At 40.0% G+C, this 22184-nt stretch overlaps 1 protein-coding gene across 3 annotated transcripts; it reads left to right on the forward strand.

Moving 5' to 3' along the window:
- Positions 1–1248: 1248 nt before the first annotated feature.
- On the forward strand, positions 1249–20909 carry TMEM212 (transmembrane protein 212). Of its 3 annotated transcripts, XM_019735121.3 has the most exons (5): positions 1249–1466; positions 8523–8606; positions 9818–9877; positions 11385–11708; positions 19838–20909. In XM_019735121.3, the coding sequence occupies exons 1-5, from the start codon at positions 1308–1310 to the stop codon at positions 19841–19843; spliced, it is 633 nt and encodes a 210-aa protein (XP_019590680.2). In that variant the 5' UTR covers positions 1249–1307; the 3' UTR covers positions 19844–20909. The 3 variants fall into 3 exon arrangements, with proteins under 3 accessions (XP_019590680.2, XP_019590669.2, XP_019590689.2); XM_019735110.3 differs by lacking the exon at positions 19838–20909 and having other exon boundaries at positions 11385–14099; XM_019735130.3 differs by lacking the exons at positions 8523–8606; positions 19838–20909 and having other exon boundaries at positions 1251–1466; positions 11385–14099.
- Positions 20910–22184: the final 1275 nt, after the last annotated feature.

Raw genomic sequence — 22184 nt, forward strand, 5'->3', positions numbered from 1 at the left:
TGGTAACTAGCGTCTTTGCTAGGTGGAGCTCAATGCCAAGGAATTTACTTGGATTGTCTCATTTAATCCTCTCAATCACAACCTGGTAAGATAAACACTAATTTTATTTCCATTTCTCATATGAAGAAACAAACCCAGAAAGAGAAATAACTTGATTTTTGTCCAAGGACACATATGTGGTAGATAGTGAAACAAGAACAGGTTTTTAACTGTGTCTGATATCAAAATCTATGTTCTAAACCACTGCGTTTTCATCCATAAAAATTAGTTTTCATCATTTTATATATGGAAAAAGATATTAATATTGAATAGGAAAATGATTCGGATAGCTTCAGGAAGTAGTCTGTGTTTTCAAGATATTATCTTGGAAGAAACATGTCCTGTCAATCAAAAGCAAAGATGCACCGCTTTCTCAAATGCATGGGAGATTAAGAGATGACTTTGCAATTGCTTAAATGTACATAAGACCTCTAAAATTTGAATTACCATCAAGAATAAATGGAGATCAGTATTTTATTCAGCTAATAAATTACCCCTTAAAGTTTATTTTAGAACTGATACATTTCTATCTTTTCACTTTACGTGGTAATTGAATTACTAATAAAATCACTCAGGTGAAGCTGATTTAGTGAAAATAATGCAGAACTCCAAAATGAACCTTATGCTTATTTGGGGATAAGTCCATATCAAAAATCTTTGTTAAAAATTAAAAAATAATTGTAGTAGAGTTCAGCTTTGAAGGGGGAGAGGTCTTATTTTTGCTTTAAAGCATTTAAATGAAATGTAATGAAAAGTGATCAGAGTGCTTATTTTTTTCTTTGTTTTGTGGGAAATTGTGCTGGGAATGTGGGTCTATTGTGCACAAAGGATGTTGGCTTTATACTGGAACCACCAAGCAGGTTGAGTTGAGAAACAATTAGCTCAGTCAGCAAGCCTTTGAATCTGATTAAACCAGGAAGTGGTCACTGCCCACAACAGGGTAGAATGAAGGGAATGAAGGCTGTAATCCAAAACGAGGCATTATTTCTCTCTCTCTCTCTCTCTCTCTCTCTCTCTCTCTCTCTCTCTCTCTCTCTCGTAAACCAGTCTGAGAATTTACTTTGTCAAATCTATGTCAAGGATTATTGCATTACACATTATTATCGTAGGTCAAACAAATTAGAATCTGTTTCCAAGAAGATCAACAGTCCACATGTGTCATGGCTACTGTCTCTAAGAAACTTCTGTTTGTTGAGGCCTGACATCCCCTCATGTTTTGGTAACAGAACGTCGTTGAGACCAAGGAAGGACCCAAGGCACAGAGGAAAATGCAGGGCCTATACCAGGCTGCTGGCTGGATTCTCATTACTCTGGGGGCTCTCAGTGTTTTCTCTGGAGTTGTTGCTTTCTTCCCAGTCTTTTCTTACAAGCTTTGGTTCACGGGATGGAGTGTCTGGATTGCTTGTCCCATCTGGAATGGAGCTTTGGTAGGAAAATATTTTATTACATTTGTTGAGAGAATACAGGAAGGAGGGAGAGAAAGAAGAAACAGAATAACATATCCTTCTAAAATTTTCCAACAATATGAAAAAGTCAAAATTCTACAGAAAGTCAGAATTTACCTTAGAACACTGATTTCTATCAGTTGTGTTTTAAATATAGGATTAAAAAATCATTTAATCATGTGTACTCTATATTATGTATTCTATAATGAAATGCTATTCAAGAAATTCTTTTAAAGTTATTTTACATTAATATTATCACCGTGGTAGTTTGTGAAACTAGAATCTCTTGAAATATGAATTTAGAAAAAAAATATCAACCATGAAAAATAATTTAAAAATGGAAAACAAAGTAAAATAACTTTCAGGCTAATGCTTTTATTGGAAATGCTGACGTGCTCTACACGACCCAGATTTGCAAGCTCCAAATCTTAGGTCTCCCTCCTTTTTGTTTGCACACAAATGTTTGACCTGAAAACAATTCAAGAAGCGGGGCGATGGACTTCACTAACTTCCCAGTTCCCTAGGAAAGTGTTCATGTGCCAAGCACAAGTCAGCACCAAGTAAGTACTCTATCTCTGCTCATTGACTGCTGGCACAGGTGAAGGTTCCGACTGGTACCTCAGCTCCATGGATCAAAAAAGCGAGCACATCTAGCCCTGTGAATAGGTGACTTGGGGGTGGTATGACTTAAGAGGAGTTAGAGTCCCGCAAATGCAATAAATCTGTCTCTCGTTGTTTCCGCTATTACCCGACATTCACCACTGAAGACTAGAGAATTCAATTTTGAAGCCTTTTGATCTTAAGGAATTTCCTATTAAGATGTAACCACTCTCGGGAAGGGCAACGTTTTAAGTCTTTTAAAAAATCACACTTTAACTGGGATGTTACCTAAGAGTGAGAGCCTTGGAAATATAATTTTAATTTATTTATTTAATAAATATGTATTGATTGCCTCCTACATGCTCGAGTTACAATGGAGAATAAAGCAAGTTCTCCATATGAATAGAACTTGGTGCAATGGGGTCTAAATGATGGTGTTCAGATAGGAGCAAGTTGGATGGTGCGGTTGTGGATCTGAATGGGAGACCATTTGATGGTGTTTTTCTTTCTTCTTGTCTTTTTAAATACATTCTTTTATATCTACCACCCCAGTCTCGGCCCTTTGCTCTTTTCCGCAACACCTACCCAAAACCATATGTTTGTTCATTCAAAGAAATGTTTATTAATATCTACCAGAATGCAAAAATGGCATTTACGTTTAGTTGAGCAGCTGCCAAACCTTCTGTTGATGACCCAAAGTAAGAAAAACATTTTATACCTGGAATGTACATAATTACATCCATATATTTTTCTCAGATAAACAAATAGATATTGATATATACAAATAACTAGATGTATATAACAAAAATTTTGCAAAACCACACCTTTCTACATGAAATGAATACTGATATTTTCTATGCTATTTAATTTTTAAAATTCTGACTTCAAAACTGATCCAAAGTTTAACAAAACCATGATTATAACCCAAACCTGTGTCCCTTTCTTCTTATGTTTTGCCTATCCCCACAAAGTTTATCATAATATAGTCAACAGATATATTGGTGGTTTGATTAGCTTCACAAATTATTGAATACTTGTATGCTTGTTATAGAACAAACATCTGTTTTCCAATTAGACCCAGAGAAATAATACGATATGTCTCCAGCATGTAGCTAGTCGGTGGCTATTTTACGTTGAGAGTGACAGCGTAGGGAAGTGGAGTCAGAGAGGTGGGACTTGGGGAAGTGGGCCCTTGTTTAGGTCCCAACGTTGACGTTCTTGGTATGTAATCAGGAGCAGGACCCCCACTCAGCCAGTTCCCCATTGCTTTGCCTGTAAAATGGGGGATTTTACAGGTAAAGAGAGCCCATGTGAAACTGTCTAACCCTAAGATGCTCAGAGAAAATGAAAACTATTTGAACAAACATTGTGAAATATAGCACTGTGCCAATTTTAAAGCCCTATACAGGTGCTAGTTAGTACCATGCCTTTGGTTGGCACCCTCTCTCTCTGTCCAAACCCCCTGTTCCTAATCCCTTCACACCTAACTCACTCTCCCATTCCATTCCCTGATGACTTGCTGAGTTCCCCATCCTGTTACCGCCTGGATTTCATCTCCTACAACTCACCCTTAGCTCATTTCTTTCCCATCACACTGGCTCCTTGTTGTTTTCAAACATGCCAAGGTGTCTCTGCCTCAGTGTCTTTGTATTGCCTGTTCTCTGCCTGAAGCCTCTTCCCACACTTGGCTCATTCTCTAACATCTTTAATTCTTTGAACAAATGTTTTCTCACTGATGCTTTCTGTCATTATCCTATTTAAAATTGCAAACCTCCCCTACAATTGGCATTCCCAATCTCTCATACCCTGCTCTGTTTTCTCCCTCCCCATAGCCCTTATCACCATCTAATACACTATATAATTTACTTAGGTATTGTTTGTTTTTCCCTCTAAAGTATATTGTACAAGGGAAGGGATTTGTCCTATTTTGTTTACTGCTATATTTCCAGCACTTTGGAACAGAGTGAATCTCATACTAGGTGTTCAATAAATATTGTTCAATAAACATCATTAAATAAGTGAATAAATCCCATGTTCTCCATGCTGGTGGTACAGAATTCCTTATATAGTTGAACTCTGATTAGGTTGTGAAGACTAAAGTTTAAGCTGGTATTTATACTAAAGCAGGAAAAAAATCCTCATGAAAAGGAAAACAATAAGAATGTTCACTCTTTCGATAATGTTTAAATTTGAAATGTGATTTTTTTTTTTTCCCCTAGTGAGTTTCCTAGTGAACCACAGCTCTGTCTGATCAGGGTCAACTTCAAAAGGTCTCTGACTCATTTCACAACCTTCCTTACCAGTCATTTCTCAACTTGCCTGCAAAGTGTATCTTCCTCTGGTGGAAAGATCATTTGTAGACTTCTATCCTATTGACCTTGCCTTGTGCAAATGACTCCATATCTCTTTGGAGACGTGTAAGATATAGATTTTCACAAGTGGCACAGTGCTGTGTATGTGTTCAGTGTCTTTCATTCAAGGCTTTCTACATTCTTCACAAATATTGATCCTCAGACTCTGCTGTTCTACCAGCCACATGATAAGCACTTTTCCTAGAATTTCTGAACTAGTTATTTAAAGGCATCAGCTGCCAGAAACTATGTGGCATGGAGATTATAATGCCTTAACGACTGAGGTCTACTTTAATCCTGGCAAACTTGGCTTGTAGATCAAACTCTGATGAAGACACTGAAGTCCAGTGAGTTTCACAACATCTGAAGCCTGGAGGGTCCAGTGACTTGAGCAGTGGTGAGCAAACGTGCTGTGCCCGGAACCCTTCTTAGAGACTGGAAGCTGGGAGGAAGGTGGGGCTAGACCTACCCGTGTGGCCTCCGGTTTCTCCTCTGTCAGAGAAGGGACTTGATTTCACCATCACTCAAGCCTCTTACAGCTTCCACAGTCCTGTGATTTCCAACCACCTCATGGTCAATTTTCTACTTAGATAGCCTAAGCATCTTTAAACTCAGTTTTTCAAAAAACCGTCATCATCATCATCTTCATCATCTTACCACCAAAAGCAACAATGGATTCTCCTGATTTTCTTGTCTTTAAATCCAATTTCAAACCTTGGAGTGATATTTGACTTAATCCTTTCCTCTTAGCTAGTACTTCTCAAACTGGAATGTGCATACAAATCATCTGGGGATCTTGTTAAAATGAAGACTCTCATTCAGTAAATCTGGGATACTGCATGTCTGACAAGTTCCCAAGGGCGCCAGTGCTGCTGGCCCCAGGATTGAGTTTCGGGCTACACTGCCCTAAACCAGCCCCCCCTCAGCACCACTCCCACCCCACCACAGCCAATTGGTACTGAAGCCCGGCAATTAAGTTCATTCTGCCTGAGCACTCTGGCCGAAAACATTTTGCATGATCAGGGGTTTGAAGTAAAGAAAGGAATTAGTTTATTAGACTTGGCCAATCCAGAGATGGGTGAGCTTGTCTCCTGAAAGACCCAACTCTCTAATGGCGTGTAGGTTACAGATTATTTAGAGCAAAATCACAAGATACCGTGGATTAGGGGTTCAGGGCTGTGTTAGGAGCTGGCAGGTCAGAGGTGATGTAAGGTTAATAAATCATTTCTTTAAGTCTTTTTTTTTCAATTACAGTTGACATTCAATATTATTTTATATTAGTTTCAGGTGTACAGTATAGTGGTTAGACATTTATATAATTTATAAAGTGATCCCCCAATTAATCTAGTACCCACCTGGCATCATACATAGTTATTACAATATCATCAGCTATATTCCCTATGCTGTACTTTACATCCCTGTGACTATTTTGAAACCACCAATTTGTACCTCCTCATCCCTTCACATTTTTCACCGAGCCCCTCCAACCCCCTTCCATCTGGCAACCATCAGTTTGTTCTCTGTATCACACTCTACTTCTGTTTTGTTTGTTCGTTTATATTGTTCTTTAGGTTCCACATCATTTCTTCAGGTGTGAAGGTCAGTTCTGGAGTCCAGAACTGGTTTCAAGGAGAGGTAGCCACGGGGTCCTCCCGCCTTATGGCCCAGGAGCTGAAAGATAACTTAGATTTTCACGATGTTATCGTTAGCCTGCCAGGGGCTTAACCCTTATGACCATTAGTCAGAACCAGGCTATTGTCTGCTGCCATCAGGGTAAGCGACTAAGGGCAGGTCAGTAAAGTATGCTGAGAGAAGAAGGAGGGAAAAAATGATTCTTTTAAAATGACAGTTTCAATCAAATCAGAATTATGAGGACCCTCGGTTTCATAATCAGTTGCCAAGCAACTTTTATTTTCCCTATGAGGCATATCCCTATGCTTTCCTCTCTCTTATACTCATTGTACACACCACCCAACTCCTTACCTCTTCCCACCCCGCCCAGGTTTTATGCCTAGAACAACTGTGGGAATTTCTCCATTAGTGGGTCATAAAATCAATCTACTGGATAGCTAACAGCATGTATAAAACATGAATCACATCAGGATAGAAGACTAGAATAGAACAGACAATACTAGAGTGTCTCACACATAATGAGGGTGATATTATGATTTTGTTTAGATATAAAAATATAACTTAACCATCATACAAACTATATTTCTTACTGTGGGTAGAGGTTAAAAAAAAAAAAAGTCTGAAGTCCAAGATCCCGCAGAGACCTCTAGGCCCCCCTGCATTCCAATGCAGCAGGCATGCAACAACGGCTCCTCTTTCTAAACCTCTGCTCTGTCCGTCTAGCTCCTTCTTCAAAAACCTTTAGCGTTGCTTCATTATCCAAAGTCCAGATATATTAGCCTGAATCTTGAGGCCTTCCGCAACCTGGCCTCACATGGCTTTCAAGCCTGGTTTCCTCTTCTTCTTCGCCAAGAACCTACACTGGGCTCGCCGCTCACTGTTTGCCAAACATGACTACCACTTTGCCGCCTTTGCACCTGCTGCTCTGCTGCCCAGACCGCCTTTCCCTCAGCCTCACCCACTGAAATCACATGTATCCTTCAAACCCACTTCAGGTCCACTCTCCTCCATGGTGCCTTCGTCGGTGATTGCCACCCCTGGAGGTGATACCTTGTCACTGAGCTCTTCTCACACAGAAAGCACTCATTCTTCTTGCCTAATTTTGTGGACGTTCTTATACGTGCATTACTTTCACATCTGGACTGTAAATGCCATTGAGAGTTGGAACCATTATTTGTACAATTATTACTTGGTGAGCTCGCTCATCTTCTTTAGCCTCTCTGTGCCTCATTTTTAAAAGCAGAAGATCTACATCTGAGGGTCATAGTGAGTGAACACAGGTCAAGTGTTTAGTATAGTACCTGGCATAGAGTAAGTGCTCAATAAACGTTAACTGTTATTGTCATTCTCCCAGTTTCACAGTGCCCACTATCACAAGCCTTGTTCATAGTAGGCCCACACTAGACGTTTGCAACTGAATAAATTAACCCATATTAAAATGATTTCTTTAAACGGTTCTATTTCTGTTGTGACTACTCCCTGCTTCCTTCAATTCATCTGCTTCTGGGAACTGCATCCTTTACTTGAGCAATTTAAAGATTTAGTGGGAGGGCTCACAATTATCATGCAATCAGAGTGTTAGCAGCAACTGTTGCAAAGGTCGAGTACTGTCCCTGGAACTGCTCATTGAGGCAGTCGACAGCCTGTCAAGAAGAGCTGAGGGAGGGAAGTGCAGGAATGAGCCTCGTCCTGCCACACTCAGACCCTCCCCAAGCCCACACCCTTCTCTGTCCTTCCTCCCAGCCCAACTGCCCTGCTGTGCCCAACTTTGTACCTCTCAGACATCCGTCCCTCTCATTTCCTTTTACCCACTTGACCTTTCTTTCCTAGCTTCAAATCTCCTCCTTTTTTATTCTTTTCCCCTCTCTATCTAAAAACAAAAATTTTACAAAGAAAGAGAAAGGGAAGACTGTGACTCCTGGGGGGATACCTCCCACTCTGTCTCCCATGCACGCGAGGGGGCACCAGTAAAGATGGGTGTGCTGGGCTCCTGAGCCACCATCATGCTGGGTGGATTTAACAAGTTACTGGCATTCATACGCCAGCCTGCTCCATGAAAGCTCTTTTTCAAAGTTTTGTGTAAACAAAGCAAAATTCAAGCTGGCAGCTTCAACAGAAATAACAGGCAACTGCAATTCTGCAGCATTTTTCAACTTTTGAACGGAAAGAAACAGTTCATGCCAAAGTAGTTACAGCAACCTGGAATCTAAGCATCTGATAATGTCAGCTTAGCTATCTACTTGGAGTGAAACCAGCAGAGGGGCGTCTCCTTTGCATTTATCTCCTTTGCTTCTCCTTCGCTTCAGTGTTTCTCTCTCATAGAGGAGTGACGTGTCATTTGAGCATCTTGCCTCTGAAAGCGTAGACTGGCCCCAGGCTTAGTCAGCAGTGTTACAGTTGCTGTTAATAATTCTCCTGTTTTGTTGTACTATTTTTGCTGGCTCAACCTCCATAGGGTCCCTTGGAAACTTTCTTCTTGAAGAATCAAGCCAACCTCTTGACTACAGATGGTTCTGTTTTCATCCATGGGAGTTTTATGGTATGGCGATGCCAAGTCTGGAATTTCAGGCTTAGTTACATGAGAAGTTTTGTATGAGTGTGTGTGCGTGCGTGTGTGTGCGTGTGTGTGTGTGCGTGTACGCGCACTTTTTCCCCTCTCTCACAAATTCTCTAAACCCAACATTCAACATAAAATGTGCTAGGAAAATGAAAAGCTAGGTCTCAAAACAATAAATATGCCAGACCCATAGCTACAAAAGCAGCATACCACAAAACCACCTTGGTAAAAGCTCTGATTTTTTTCACCCTTAAATTTGTTGATTCTACACATACAATAAATGTTTATTTCTCTGTCAGAAACCTAAACGGTACTCCTATCTTTAGTCCTGTCCTCATTCTATACCTTATTTCAGGCACATCCCTTCCTGGTTTTCTCTCTCAATCTCAGAACATTTGTTGACTGTGAACAAATGATTTATGGGTTGAGAACAAGTGATTCCCAGGCTCAATAGACACACTCCTTTATCAGACCCGGTTCTGAATCAAAGATGAGCCCAGAATTTTTTTCCCCCATTATCTATTGCTCAATTCTGGTGACACCATTCCCTGCTTTGTTTAACTATTTTTATTCTGCACTTTGGGCCTTTTTCCTTCAACAGAGACTATAAAGAACTCTCTTTTCAAAAGCGGGACACTACTGCACCCAGAACAATAAACTCCCCATCATGCATTCATTCTAATGATAATCTTTGTTACTTGAGAAACAGGGATCACGTATTTGTATCCCACCAGCAGGCTTTTCAAGAGAAAGCAAATAGTAAAAGATAGTGCTGCTGCTGGGAGGGTTTTCAGGCTTCTGTGACACATTTCCATTCCAGTTCCTCCCATTTGCAATTTTAGCAATTTGTAAGAAAGATGAAGAATAGACACTTAATCAAAACAAAACATATGGCAAAGGTTATAAAGCCAAACCTTTACTGCAGTGACACCTTACTGTAGCGAAGGTTATAAATGCGATGGCAAAGACAACACCAAAAATAAAAAAATAAGCTTGTATAAATCATGTCTTTATGACACTGATGGCCTCTTTTCCTCATTGTCATCACAGAGGAGGAGATGGAGCCATAAATCTATTTAGCCATTTGCTGTTCCTTCTAGTTCATGATAAAGTTGTCAAACTTTGAGACAGAGTGAACTCTTTCCAGAGCTACATTCTATCATGGATGTTATTTTTCCATTTTCCTTTCACAGGCCATAACAGCTGGTGTACTCCTCCTGTTGGCTCACAAAGACTGGACCCAGAGATACTTGGTAAATATGTAGACATTGTCGACGCAAGAAACGTCCAAACCTATAAAGAATTTTTATAAGATTTTGTTTGAGCCAAAACTGATGACAATTGCTGGGAAGCAAGATCTCAAATGCTGCAGAGCAACAGTTTTGCAGTTTCTTTTAGGCATTTGAAATCGAGGAGGGAATATAAGGAAGATTATATGAAGGTGGGAGAAAGCAAGGCAGAGGTTCGATTACAGGATAAAGATTATTTGCTCTCTTGAGGATGGTTACGATTTAGAAGGAGGGGTCTGAAAAGAGGCATTTCAAAGCTGTGTTAACCTAGAGCGCAAGAACAATGGACGAGGCTTGCTTAAGGTAAAGATAAACCTTTTACTGAAGAAGTTAGATGCCTGGGGTGGGACTCCTGGCCTGCCCAGTTAGGAATTTATGATCAGATCAACCTGTGAGGTTACTTTCTGTCACTGGACTTATCAGTTTTATTAGAGAACCCCCCCCCCCTCTTTTGTTTGACAACAACATCGAGGAGAATGGTAGAGTAGGTTTGAAGATCAAATCTCTACTAGCTCAGGATGAAACAGAGAGAATACGATCTCCAATTATAATTGAATTCTGTCTAATTGATACCTTACTATGATGGATTTCAGTAATAAACTGTTTTCAATGAAAATTTTTTATCTGATTCCTTCTCCAAACGTTTTCTACAAGTTCCTGTGATTATTGTAAGTCACTTTTGGGGGGGTAGGGAGGGAGTGTGTGTGAGGGGACAGAGCCAGGGTTAGTGCTCCTGGATCTCATCTCGAAAAAAATGGATCTATAGGCTCCTCTGCTTTTAATAAGCAGATGAGTTTTCTTTTTGTTTTCTTTTTTTTTTTTTTTTTAGCCGATGCGTTTTCAAGTCTCAATTCCTCCATTTGGAATCTCCTTCCAATGTTATCTCTTCCCTTAAAAAATGAAAAGTCATGATATCTTGAATTTCAATAGTATTGAGCTAAGTAATTCCACAATATGGGATGATACCTTGATTTGATTATAGAACTTTCTCCCATGGCTACAGCAGCGCTTCTCAAACGTTAAAGTAAGTGTGAATTACCTGGGCATCTGGTTACAATGCAGATTCTGATTCAGTAGATCTGGGTGAGGCCCGAGTTTCTACACTTTTAACAATGTGCCAGGGATGTCTGTGGACCATGGACTCTACCCTGTTAACAAGGTCCTAGGATAAGGCTGGGATTCTGTTTACGCATCTCTTTTCCCATCCCAGACTGTTCTCAACATGTGATAGGAGAGAAATAAATATTTGTTGAATAGGATTGATTTCATTTTTGCCCCAGTTGGCTGATGTTGTTCTCCCACAGTGTAGATTGGAGAACACAAGGATCTACGGAAAAAGTTGTCACCCACTTCTCCTTCATTTCCCAGGAGGAGAGATTAATACCTGGCATCTCTTTCCTTCTTCATATTGCTGGAAGCTTTTGAAAAATGTAGGTCTCAACGTAACACTTTTTTCTGCTTTATTTTTCAGTGGGAAGCCAGTTTCACCTTTGTGATGCTGAACCTGATGGGATGTCCACTTCATTTTGCAGTAGCCTTGGAAGCCGCGCTTCTCGGCCCATATTGCTTCTACTCGTTATCAGGGGTTGCAGGGACCGGTTATCTTGGTTACGCAGTTGCCTTTCCTTTTCCGTATGCAAAATTCCCGTCAGTGTGTGTGGACCCGCCACACTATGAAGAGTACCACCTGACACTTCAAGCCTTCGACCTGTGCTTGAGCTTTGCCATGCTCTGTGCATCCCTGACAGTGTTCCTCAAGCTTTGTGTAAGACTTATCTGGAATGGACACATACATGTAAGTTTAGAGGCAGGGGTAGCCAGCTGTCGTCCTGAACCGAATTCTAAAATGGAAAGTCTGGTGCCTTCCGGTATATAAATATTTAATCAGTCTCTCTTCTTCACCACTGTATTCTGTATAACCATGCTAGTCAGTGCCTGGCACATAATAAGTGTTCAATAATTGTTTTTGTATGAATGAATGAAAATCTGTTGATGTGATAACTGAAGGCATAGTGGCAGGTAGCACCAGCTAACTTTTCTCTTAACCTACAATTTTTAAAAAAATGACTAATAGACAAAAATACAAAGAGCTTTTTGTGGAAATTGGAAGTATCACCCTTAGTATGTTTCATATTAGTCAAATACAGATACCTTAATTTAGCTCCTAACCAATTCAGAAAGGTATGCATGTTCCTTGGCTAAAAACGACACACATGAAATTCTCCCACTCTACCTCTACTCCAGACGAGAGGCTGATGTAGGCTGACATCAAAATTTAGTTTTCTAACGTTTTCCAGGAGAGTTAATAATATTAATGATATGATAGTAATAGAAAAACTGAGTGTTTACTATGTGTCAGTGTACTTCCCATTTTACAGACAGTAAACTAAGGCTAAAGAGTTGATATAACTATCCTGAGATCACATAGTGAATGAGTAATAGGTCCAGATTCAGAGCGCAGAGACATTTCTTTTAATCAGGACAGATTTATTCTGGGTCTCCTTGCCACCCACTTTGCAATCCCTCCTCCTCTACTAGACCATTAATATGCATGGTGCTGGCCTCCAGGAGGATGAGAGCTGGGTCACTGGGAAAAGAGCACTAGTGGTTTCTTATTCTAAATCCTACAAGTGTTGAGTCTGGGTCACTGCTCTGTGGGTTGAACAGCTTCCCTCTGGAAAGAGATACTTCTCACTGCAAACCCTCATGCTGGCTTTATGATTCAAATTAGTATTATATTAGGGTCAGGTGAATTGGGGTGATGTTAGCCAATTTTTTTCCAGTTTGATCCTATCAACACCAACCAGCAAAACTGGAAGACAAGATATGACACTTTCAATGCCTTTTGTGATCCATCTTGTGCTCTTGAACTTCTACATAAGTCTGCAAAGGAAATCCTGGACATTGTTAGGAACAGAGTTCATTTTACAAGGAGAGTCACCAAGAGTTGAGGCGAGCAGACCAAAATTACCTACCCCATTGTATTGCCAGGGCATCTAGGAGTTTAGTATATGAGATTTATCCCTTGGGGGAACACCCCAATTTCCTAGATCCCTTTGTTAAAAGGAGCATATACCTAGGGGAACCACACATTACACTGCTGGCAGCCATAACCCCTCTGCATGGGTAGTTAATCAGATACCAGGCTGTCATCTTAGGCATGATACTCATAACATCTTTAATAGGTTTAACATAGGATAGAAGGCAGGGAGAAAAATTTTTTTAAATATATGCAGAACTTGGTAAGCTAGTCCCATGGAGAGCTAAGAGTGGGGCCACCTAAAGTACATGGGGAGAGAGAAAATTAATTGAAAACAGAGCAAAGTTCCTCAGCTACAGAGTTTTGCCTTTGCCCATCTTGCTTAGAATACAGTTTCTGCTGTGTGATTTCTAGGCGAGGTACAGTATCCAACACCACTACATGTTTCTCAAAATGGACCAGTGAAATCAGAATCACCCAGGATTCTTGTTAAACCAGATTTCCACATCTAGTCCAAGACCATTCTTACTATGTCAGAAACTCAGGTTGGAGGCAGAGAATGTGTGTTGTTAACACATAACCCAAGAGATTCTGATGAAAGTTCTCTTCCCAGTGTGAGATTATCTTAGTGTCACTTCCAGACAGAATCTCAGTTTTCCCATCTGCGTAGAATGCAGCACTAGTATGGGTGAGAGTTCCAGATAAATTTAATAAGCAGCATGTCTTTGGTGAGAGTTTTTGGATGACTTGACACCACTTAGTGTTTCATTATGGAGGAGGAGTGGCTGACATAATGGGATATGATGTTCTGTATTAATAAATATATTGCTGTCCCAAGCCCACAAGGACCACATGCCGCCTGAGCAAACCTTTGATACCCCGAAACTGAAGACAAATACGCTTCCCCGAAACTGAAGACAAATTAGAAAGCAGCAATCTACTGACTTTGATACCAGGTAGAAATCTCAGTTCTATTAGGCACAATTTCCAACAGTGAAATAAATGTATTATTTATCAAAACTCTAGGAAACACACAACTTTCTTAGAAAGAAAGGTTGGATCATTTGATGGGATACAGAATTCTACACAGTGATTCTACATTTAATGAATCTCCATATAATGACACTGTTAGAGTCCCCACATGCTAAAAGGGATAAGTCACATTTTAAATTTTTATTAAAACCTATAATAAATATTGTAAAATATGCTGCTGACTCACTTCTTTTATATGTAAGTAAAACACTAAAAATGCTTTTAAAAGCTGCACTTTTAAGTATCGGCCTGAAAATTAAAATTCTCTTACGTAAATATAGTATATATCGGGAAATTCAAGAGCTAAGAAAATTTGAAGGAAAGTTTGGGGTAAATTGTAGTTGTACTTTATTTTATTGTAGAATAAAATCAATTTTTTTGAGATCCATATGTAACGGTCAATATCATGATGGAAAATACTCACTTCTAACTTCTGTAAGTTCAAAAGCATGTTTTTCAGAAACAAATCAAGCACCCCATCATTATCTTGTTCTCATCCCTGTGCTTTTCGGCTTCATAGAATTGAAGTCATCTGGTGTCCCAGTCAGCTTAGCTGCTATAAAAAAAAAAAAAAAAGTAGTACCATAGATGGCATGGCTTAACCAGCACACATTTACTCTCACACTTCTGAAGGCTGGAAGTCCAAGATCAAGGTGCCAGCATGGTTGATTTTGGGTGAAGCCTCTCTTCCTAGCTTGTGGATGGCGGCCTTCTCACTGTGTGCTCACACGGCCTCCCCGGTGCCTGTTCTCGGGGAGAGGAAGAGCTCTGTCTTCCTATAAGGGCACTAATCCCAGCATGGCGGCTCCATCCTCGTGACCTCATCCAAACTTTAATACCGCTCAAGTGATTCACCTCCAAACAGCATCACAGTGGGGATGAGGGCTGCAGCATACAGATTTGGGAGGAGTGACACAGTTGCTAGCATCTTGTTGAAGGCCACACAGTGATGGTGTGTGAGCATGCAGTCAGTTGGAACTCAACCAAAACCACAGTGAGAAAAAGTCACAAAGAGTTTGATTATTTTGAGAAATACTCACAAAGGCATGGTGTGAGTGCTGCAAAGTACAGTGGTACCTCGGCTTTGCAACGTAATCCACGAGTTCTGAAATGTTCGAAAACAGCCGACAGCTAGGCCTCAGGATCTTGCACTCAGCAGAAGCCCTGTGACATGTTCCATGTCTGAGTCATGTTCGAAAACCGAAGCATTTACTTCCAGGTTTATGATGTTCATAAACCAAAATATTCGTCAACGGAGATGTTCGAAAACCGAGGTACTACTGTAAATGTCTGTGCTCTCCCCTCCCCCAAATCATGTTGAAGCCCTAACCCCCAGTGTGATGGTATTAGGAGGTGGGGCCTTGGGAAGTGATGATGTTTAGATATGAGGTGATGAGGGTAGAGCCCCCACGATGGGATTAGTGCCCTTAAAAGAAGATGGAGAGACCAGAGATCTCTCTCTGTCCACCGTGTGAGGGTACCCCAAGAAGGCGTCATGTGCAAATTAGGAAGAGGGCTCTCACCAGACCCTGAATCTGCTGGCACCTTGATCTTGGGCTTCAAGCCTCCAGAACTGTGAGAACTAAATAGTTGTTGCTTAAGCCACCTAGTCTAGGGTAGTCTGTTATAGCAGCCCGAGCTGACTAAAACAGTGAGCACTTCCAAATTTCAAGGGCCTCCAGGGAAGGGGTGGAGCTGGGAAAGGAATAAGAGCCCCCTGCTTCTGCCACTCCCTGCATCCAGGCTGAAGTGACCCTCTTGGCTTAGGACATAGTGCAGGAGGCAAATGAGCACAATACAGAATTTAAGTTGAGAAACTAAAATGCAAAACAACCATCACCAGAATTGTCTACATTCTTGGTTCAGTAAATAATAAAGTGATGGGAAATAAAAGAATTGGGACATCAGACGCACTGCAGCTGTCCCCTGCAGCTACTCTGCCCCTCCTCCATGGAATGGAATGACTCAATTTGTTTTCCTTTCATTATTCATTATTATGTTTGGTTTTGCTTTTTTTTTTTTAATGAAAGGGGGAAAGAAAATATTTCCCTCTTATCATGTGATACAGTGTTGTTGTTGTTTTTCCCAACAAATTGAGAATCATTTGCTTCCCATAAAAGATAAATTTAATAAGCAGCATGTTTATTAAAAGATGTAGATAAACCCTTTAAATAAATGCAGGTCTAAAAGATATGGGAAAGAATATTTATAAATGGAGGACCCGCTTCTCTGAAACTGAAGACAAATTAGAAAGCAGCAATATACTGACTCCAAATCTTCCAGTGCACCTACATTGCACCATTACCAACAGAAATATGTTTGGAAAAAATTTACCTGTGACTCTCATCCTAAAGGTCTGAGGCCTCATGTTGGGCTATAATAAGATCTTTCTGGTGCTTCCCTAGGTTTAAACGCAAGTAGGACCACGGAACAGTAAGAATCCACTGTATATCTGTCTCATAAATTTCATTACGTGGTCTCTTCAAACAGGTCAGTAGAAAAATCAGAATCTAGAAAAACAGTCACAGTTCAGGGCATTATCATTCCTGTTATCGCCTTATTTTCTCTGGAGTAATAATAGCCGTGACATAAAGCTGGGCCGTAGAAGAACAGTTGTAGGTGTTATTTATTGGGCAGTAACTCTCTCAGGTGCTTTATCCCCTTTATTCCTCACAACACTCTGAATCTCATTGTCCCCATTTCACAGTCGAAGATGTTGAGATGACCATGTGGAGCCAGAATTTGCTCCCAGGTCTCCCAGAGCCCGGAGCCCAGGCCCCGCACGGCTGGGTCACACCTCTTAGGTCGTGTATCTTCAGTCTTACCTAGTCCAAGTGACCTGCCATAGTCATGCTTTCTAATGGACACTCTTTTTAATGTTTCCACAAACAAAAACTGACTCATGTTTTAGAAATGAAAGCTATTTTCATTTTATTTAATCAGTGGGAGCACGTCAAGGGTAAGAGAGGAGATGAGACTAAAGTGTCTCTTATAGCATATTAAAATAAGCTTGATTTTTTGTAAAAGAGGGGGCAATAAGTGGGAAGGAGTTAGTAACCTGACAACGGCTTTTTGTCAATTTTTACTTTATAAATTACTGGCAACATAGTTTCCTTTTTGACATGCAGTCAATTTAGTCTTTTAATATAAAATATGGTAGTGGGGTTTCTTCCTCCTTGCCCCTTACTCTTAATCTAAAATGTTATCATTATTATATTTGAGAACATATTTTAAATGTTATATTTAAAAAAATAAGAAATATATGTAAGACAAAGAAGAAATTTTTGTTTTATAAAAAGGAGGAAATTTGAGTAGAAATCAGAAGCCTCCATTCTCTATAATTGTGTAACTGAATTTATACTAGTGAATATTTCAGAATGATTGTAACAGTGCTACATGTGAGTACAAAGCCATTTAGAAATGTAACAATGTTGGTTGGTTACTTTAAATGTTATAATTAAAGAGGCGACTACTTGATGGCTATTATTGGATGCCTGAATTCAGGTCCCACAGGAAAGAAGGGAGAGAAACAGAGGAAGAAATAAGGGTGAAACACAATGAGGGTTGTGTGGAGTGGGGAATGAAACAATGACACTTCCCCTCCAAGTCTGGCTCTGGGAGCCAGTGGGGACTGTGAACTGGGCAGCAGTTCACCCCTGCACATATCGTGGACTTGAGCTTCCTCAGGGCTTTGCCACCCAGCCTCCTAAGACCTTTCCAGATCTCCCAGTCTGTGATTTTTAAATAAAACTTTATTCCATTTGAGAAGATTAACATTCAGAAAGGAGGAATGTGAGCAGCAATGGCTGGCTCTTTACCTGTCCTATGCCACACTGATGTGTCGCTGGGGTACAACGTGGACTTGCGATGCTAGCTCAAGAATTCAAACACGCCAGCAATATTCCCCAGAAGAGCTGGTATGAGTTGTCACAGAGTCACAGGTCACTTTAACCACTTCAGAGAAACATCTTTCTTTGCTCAATATTCAATGTGTCCTGTCAAACTAACCAGAAGTATCCTGTATTTTTAAAAATTTACCATTATATTAATAAGTAAGCAAAATACGTAAGAAACTTATAACTCCAGCTTATTTGTAGAAAGATTATTTTAAAATGTTTTTTGTCTCTTACATCACATAACTAATCTAGTGTCGTGGATAAAAAGGAAAGTTGCTAGCTAAAGCAGTAGAATTACTAGATGCTGGACGGTAATTAGTACCCATCTGAGAAGAGGAATATTTTCTGTTCACTAGTATTGTATATGACTTTTCTCTTGTGTGTAAAGGGATATGAACCCAAAGCCTTAAATACAATATTCATTATTTATACTTGTTCCTCAACATTTATTGAGCATATATTATGTGCCAAATATGATACTAAAGGCTAAAGTGTAGAGACAGAAAGGTGAGTGAGACACATTTTGGTCTTCCATTGAGTTACAGAGACTGAGAGGAAATGAAACTTAAGCCAGGAGGACCAAGGGCCCAGTGGAGGAAAAACAAAATCTGAATTAGGAAGTAATGGTGAGCATGGAGAAGAGGTGATACATGTGAGAGGTATTCAGAAGGTACAGACAACAGGACTTAATCAGCATTTGTGACAAGGGAGAAGCCCAGGAAGATGGAAAGGGGTTTCTTGATCATGAGAGACAAGACAGAGTGACTGGATTTAATGTGAGTTCCACTCTTGTCACTTAGGATAAATATTCAGTTTCACATCTCATCACTAATAAAAAGCCATTGTAAGAACTTAGAAGAAATCAGAAGACTTCTGTTTGAGATTCTAGCTAATGAGCTACTGGAGCTTGTTATTTGACATTCCATGGTTAGCACTGGTCACATAGCAATACAAATGATGCCTTGCTTTGAGTTCATAATACACCTAGTGCTAAAGAGCAGGGGTTGTAAGACAGTTTCAATCTAGGCCATATTTATTTAACAACACTTCTTTTCTTCTACTGACTCTCCCTTGGCAGATTACCCACAAATGACCTGTAGATGGCCAAGCCCAATGGACTCTTTCTCAAGCTGCATCTTCCTTGACCTCTCTGCGGGCTTTGAAACTATTGACCACTTTCTCCATGAAATCCTTTCCCCTTTGACTTCCATGCACCTTTCTCTTTGGTTTCTCTTCCTTCTCTACGGTTGTTTCTCCTCAGTTTCCTCTGAAGGCTCTTTTGCTCTGTTCACTACGTAAAGGCTGGTGGCCCAGTTACCACTTTGGGCTGATGCCTCACACATGCATGTCTGTAGCCCAGTTCCCTCTCCTGCTCTAATGAGCTCTACATCTGACTATTTTTGGACACTCTCCTGGTGTCCCTCAGACACATCAAACTCAAGAGGTTCACAATGGAGCTGATCACTTTGTCCCCAACACCGGCTCTTCTTCCTGAATATCTTGCTCAGTTGCCACTCGGGACACTCAAGTCAAGCCTAAGACCTGGAGTCATCCTTGACTCCTCACTACTAAATTGATCTCCATATCCTGAGAACTGCACCTCTTAAATATTTCTCCACTGTGTCCCCCTTTCTCTGTACTGACTATGATGGCCCTGGTTTAGTACTCCAACTTCTCTCACTGATCCTTTTTTGCTTCTAAGCTTGCAGTCTTGTCTTTCTTAAGAAGTATCCTCCACACAAGCTCTAAAATGAGCTCTCTCAAGTTCATGTCTGCTTTTATTATTCCTCTGCTTTACATCCTTCTGTAGCTCCCCTTCACACACAGGTCACAGCCAGCCTTCCTCATGTGACACCCATGTGTATTCAGCTGTTCTCCAAGAATATGAGTTACTTAAGGATAGGGACGCTCTAAGGTAAGGTAAGCAGGAAAGGTGGGACTGGGGGTATGGAAGTCAAGAGCAGCAGGTTGCAATACTAAATGTCTTTTTTTTTCTTCTTTTTTTTGTCTTTCCAGCCATAGCTAAAATCTTACCTAAACCTACAGCAAGAGAATTTCAAATTTAAAAGCAATTCACATGTCATGAAGGAATTTTCTCTGGTCATGGAATCCAAGAAGAATCTCCAGGAAGGAATAGAGAAAACAAAAGTAGATTTGAATTTCCCTACCAAGGAGCAGTGATTTATTGAAGAAGAATTGCTTTCAGCATTATTTATGACACATGGAAAACCTGATGTGCCATGGTCCTTTTGAAGTCAGACAAGTTGAGGTGTACTTGTTTCCTCTATCACCTACTATCTGAGTGGCCTTGAGCAAATCAATATTGATCCTTTCTGAGCTTAAAATGGAGATAACACCTACCTCACATATTGCAAAATAAAATGATGTAATTACTACTAAGAGCCTTAAGCTGGGCATAGCACTTGTTAAGTGCTCAAGAAATGTTTGCTATCTTCCCCTTCCTTCTAATCAAATTTGAATTCTTGGCTCTCACTCAAAGATCTCACAAAATGCTCTGTAGCTTTCTGTTAATTTTTGAAAAGCCTCAAACCAATCCAAACCAGACAAAACAAATAGCAAATGACCAAAAGAGATATTCAACCAAGAGATCCCTCACTTCCCTAACCCCAGCCCACAAAAGTAATGGTTCTTCCTGACTATTTTATGCTTATACCAGATATTTTATTACACATATATTTCTTTTTCATATCTTTCTGCCATTCCCCTTTCACCAGTATCACCAATTTTGTTCTCTCTGGTGATTCCTCTTAAATCCTTAAGTGGTACCATGATGCTGTTACCTGAGTCATCCTTCATTGAGTTCCTGTGACATAAAAAAGGCTAAATTAAATGTCAGAAGTGTCACTCTACTTTCTTTGATAAATTGTAGAAATAAATACTTTATTTTTCCTTTTCTTCTAGGGTCAAAAGAATGGACAATAAATTTGAAGCAATGTTCCTTTTAAATGTGTTATATTTGTGGCCATTATTTTGAAATATTTGCCAAATAATTTTGATCTTTAAATATTTTTCCACTATGTTCTTACAAAATAAAAATTGAAATAATTGTACATTGAGCCATGTTTTGATTGCTAATCTTGTTTTTCTCTGATTTACATGTTATGATTAAAAAAATTGAAATTCTACCATTGTTGGCATAGAAATCTTAAAATTTGAAATACAAATTTTCAGTGAATGAATGTTTTCTTTAAATTCCTCTTGTTCCCTGTGTGATGTTTCATTAAACTGTAATTCCATATTACCTAAATTAAGAAAACATTTTTCTCAGTATTTCTTCATTGCCTTTACCAAAGTCACTCTAGATCTTCAAACACAAAACATTGAATAGCAGCCATAATAAAAAGGGTTCCCTGAAGGGAGATTATGATCTTCCTTCCTGGCCTCACAGTACCTTATCTTTGGCTGAAAGGGAGCTTAGAGGCCCCTAAGGCCAATTTCTCATCAAGTGTCCCAAGATCTATATGCCCCTGACAGCTCACCCATTCCCAAGAGGAAACCCCATCCAGCTGTTGAGTGGCTGTAAATGTAAAGGTTTTTCTTAACTTGGCCAGAGAGCTGCTTCTTATCTTCTCTCTGTCTTGCTCCCACCTGTAGCTCTGAATAGCACAGTGGAGTGACTTTCAAATGTGATCCCCAGATCAACAGCATTAACCTCACCTTGGAACTTGGAATATCTGGAAACTCTGGGGCTGGGTCCCAACCATCTGTTTTCAGAAGCCCTCCTCCAGGTGGTTCTGAAGCACACTAAAATTTGAGAAGCACTGGTGTAGTGTAGCAGAAAGTGGGTAGGACTTCGGATTGAGAAGTCCCTGGATTCAGATCCTGGCCCTCTGTCATTTTAGGCAATGGCCTGTTTCTCCCTGGTCCAATGGAGCTGATGGAGGTAGCTTATTCCCAGACTTGCAGAGAGAATTCAGCGATAATATATAGGTAAAATATATACCAGACAATCTAACACACTTTAAGCACTCAAAAATAGTGTCTAGTATTACGGATTCATTCAACACACTTAACTAGATGCCTCTGAATGTTAGTCTGTATAGAGTCCATTCATGAGAATGGAAAAGTACAGAATAAAAATTTTAGACATATCATGAAAAATATGATATTCAGAGAGGCTAAGTTAAGTTCAAGGACACACAACGCAAGTCTTAGTGTTTGGCAGTCTTATAGGTGCCTCCCAGTTTTTAGTTCTCATTTATCTGTCATTTAATGCAGCAATAAGATATCTAGTCCTGGGCCTCATGGTTACACAAGTAGGGACTTCAAATTTATTAATGTATTGTCTGAATTAATTTTAATATTGAGCATTGCCATCCAGTACTGGGCACCCTAGCTACTT

Source organism: Rhinolophus sinicus, chromosome 17 (genome assembly GCF_057876585.1).
Source record: "Rhinolophus sinicus isolate RSI-liver-muscle chromosome 17, RSI-T2T, whole genome shotgun sequence".
NCBI classification, from domain to species: Eukaryota; Metazoa; Chordata; class Mammalia; order Chiroptera; family Rhinolophidae; genus Rhinolophus; species Rhinolophus sinicus.

Excerpts from the sequence above, each read along its gene's own strand:
- TMEM212 (XM_019735110.3), top strand. The coding sequence starts at position 1,308 with ATGCAGGGCCTATACCAGGCTGCTGGCTGGATTCTCATTACTCTGGGG. Across the intron at positions 8,607-9,817 it reads TCATCCATGGGAGTTTTATG|GCCATAACAGCTGGTGTACT; the intron begins GTATGGCGATGC and ends TTCCTTTCACAG. Across the intron at positions 9,878-11,384 it reads ACTGGACCCAGAGATACTTG|TGGGAAGCCAGTTTCACCTT; the intron begins GTAAATATGTAG and ends TTTATTTTTCAG.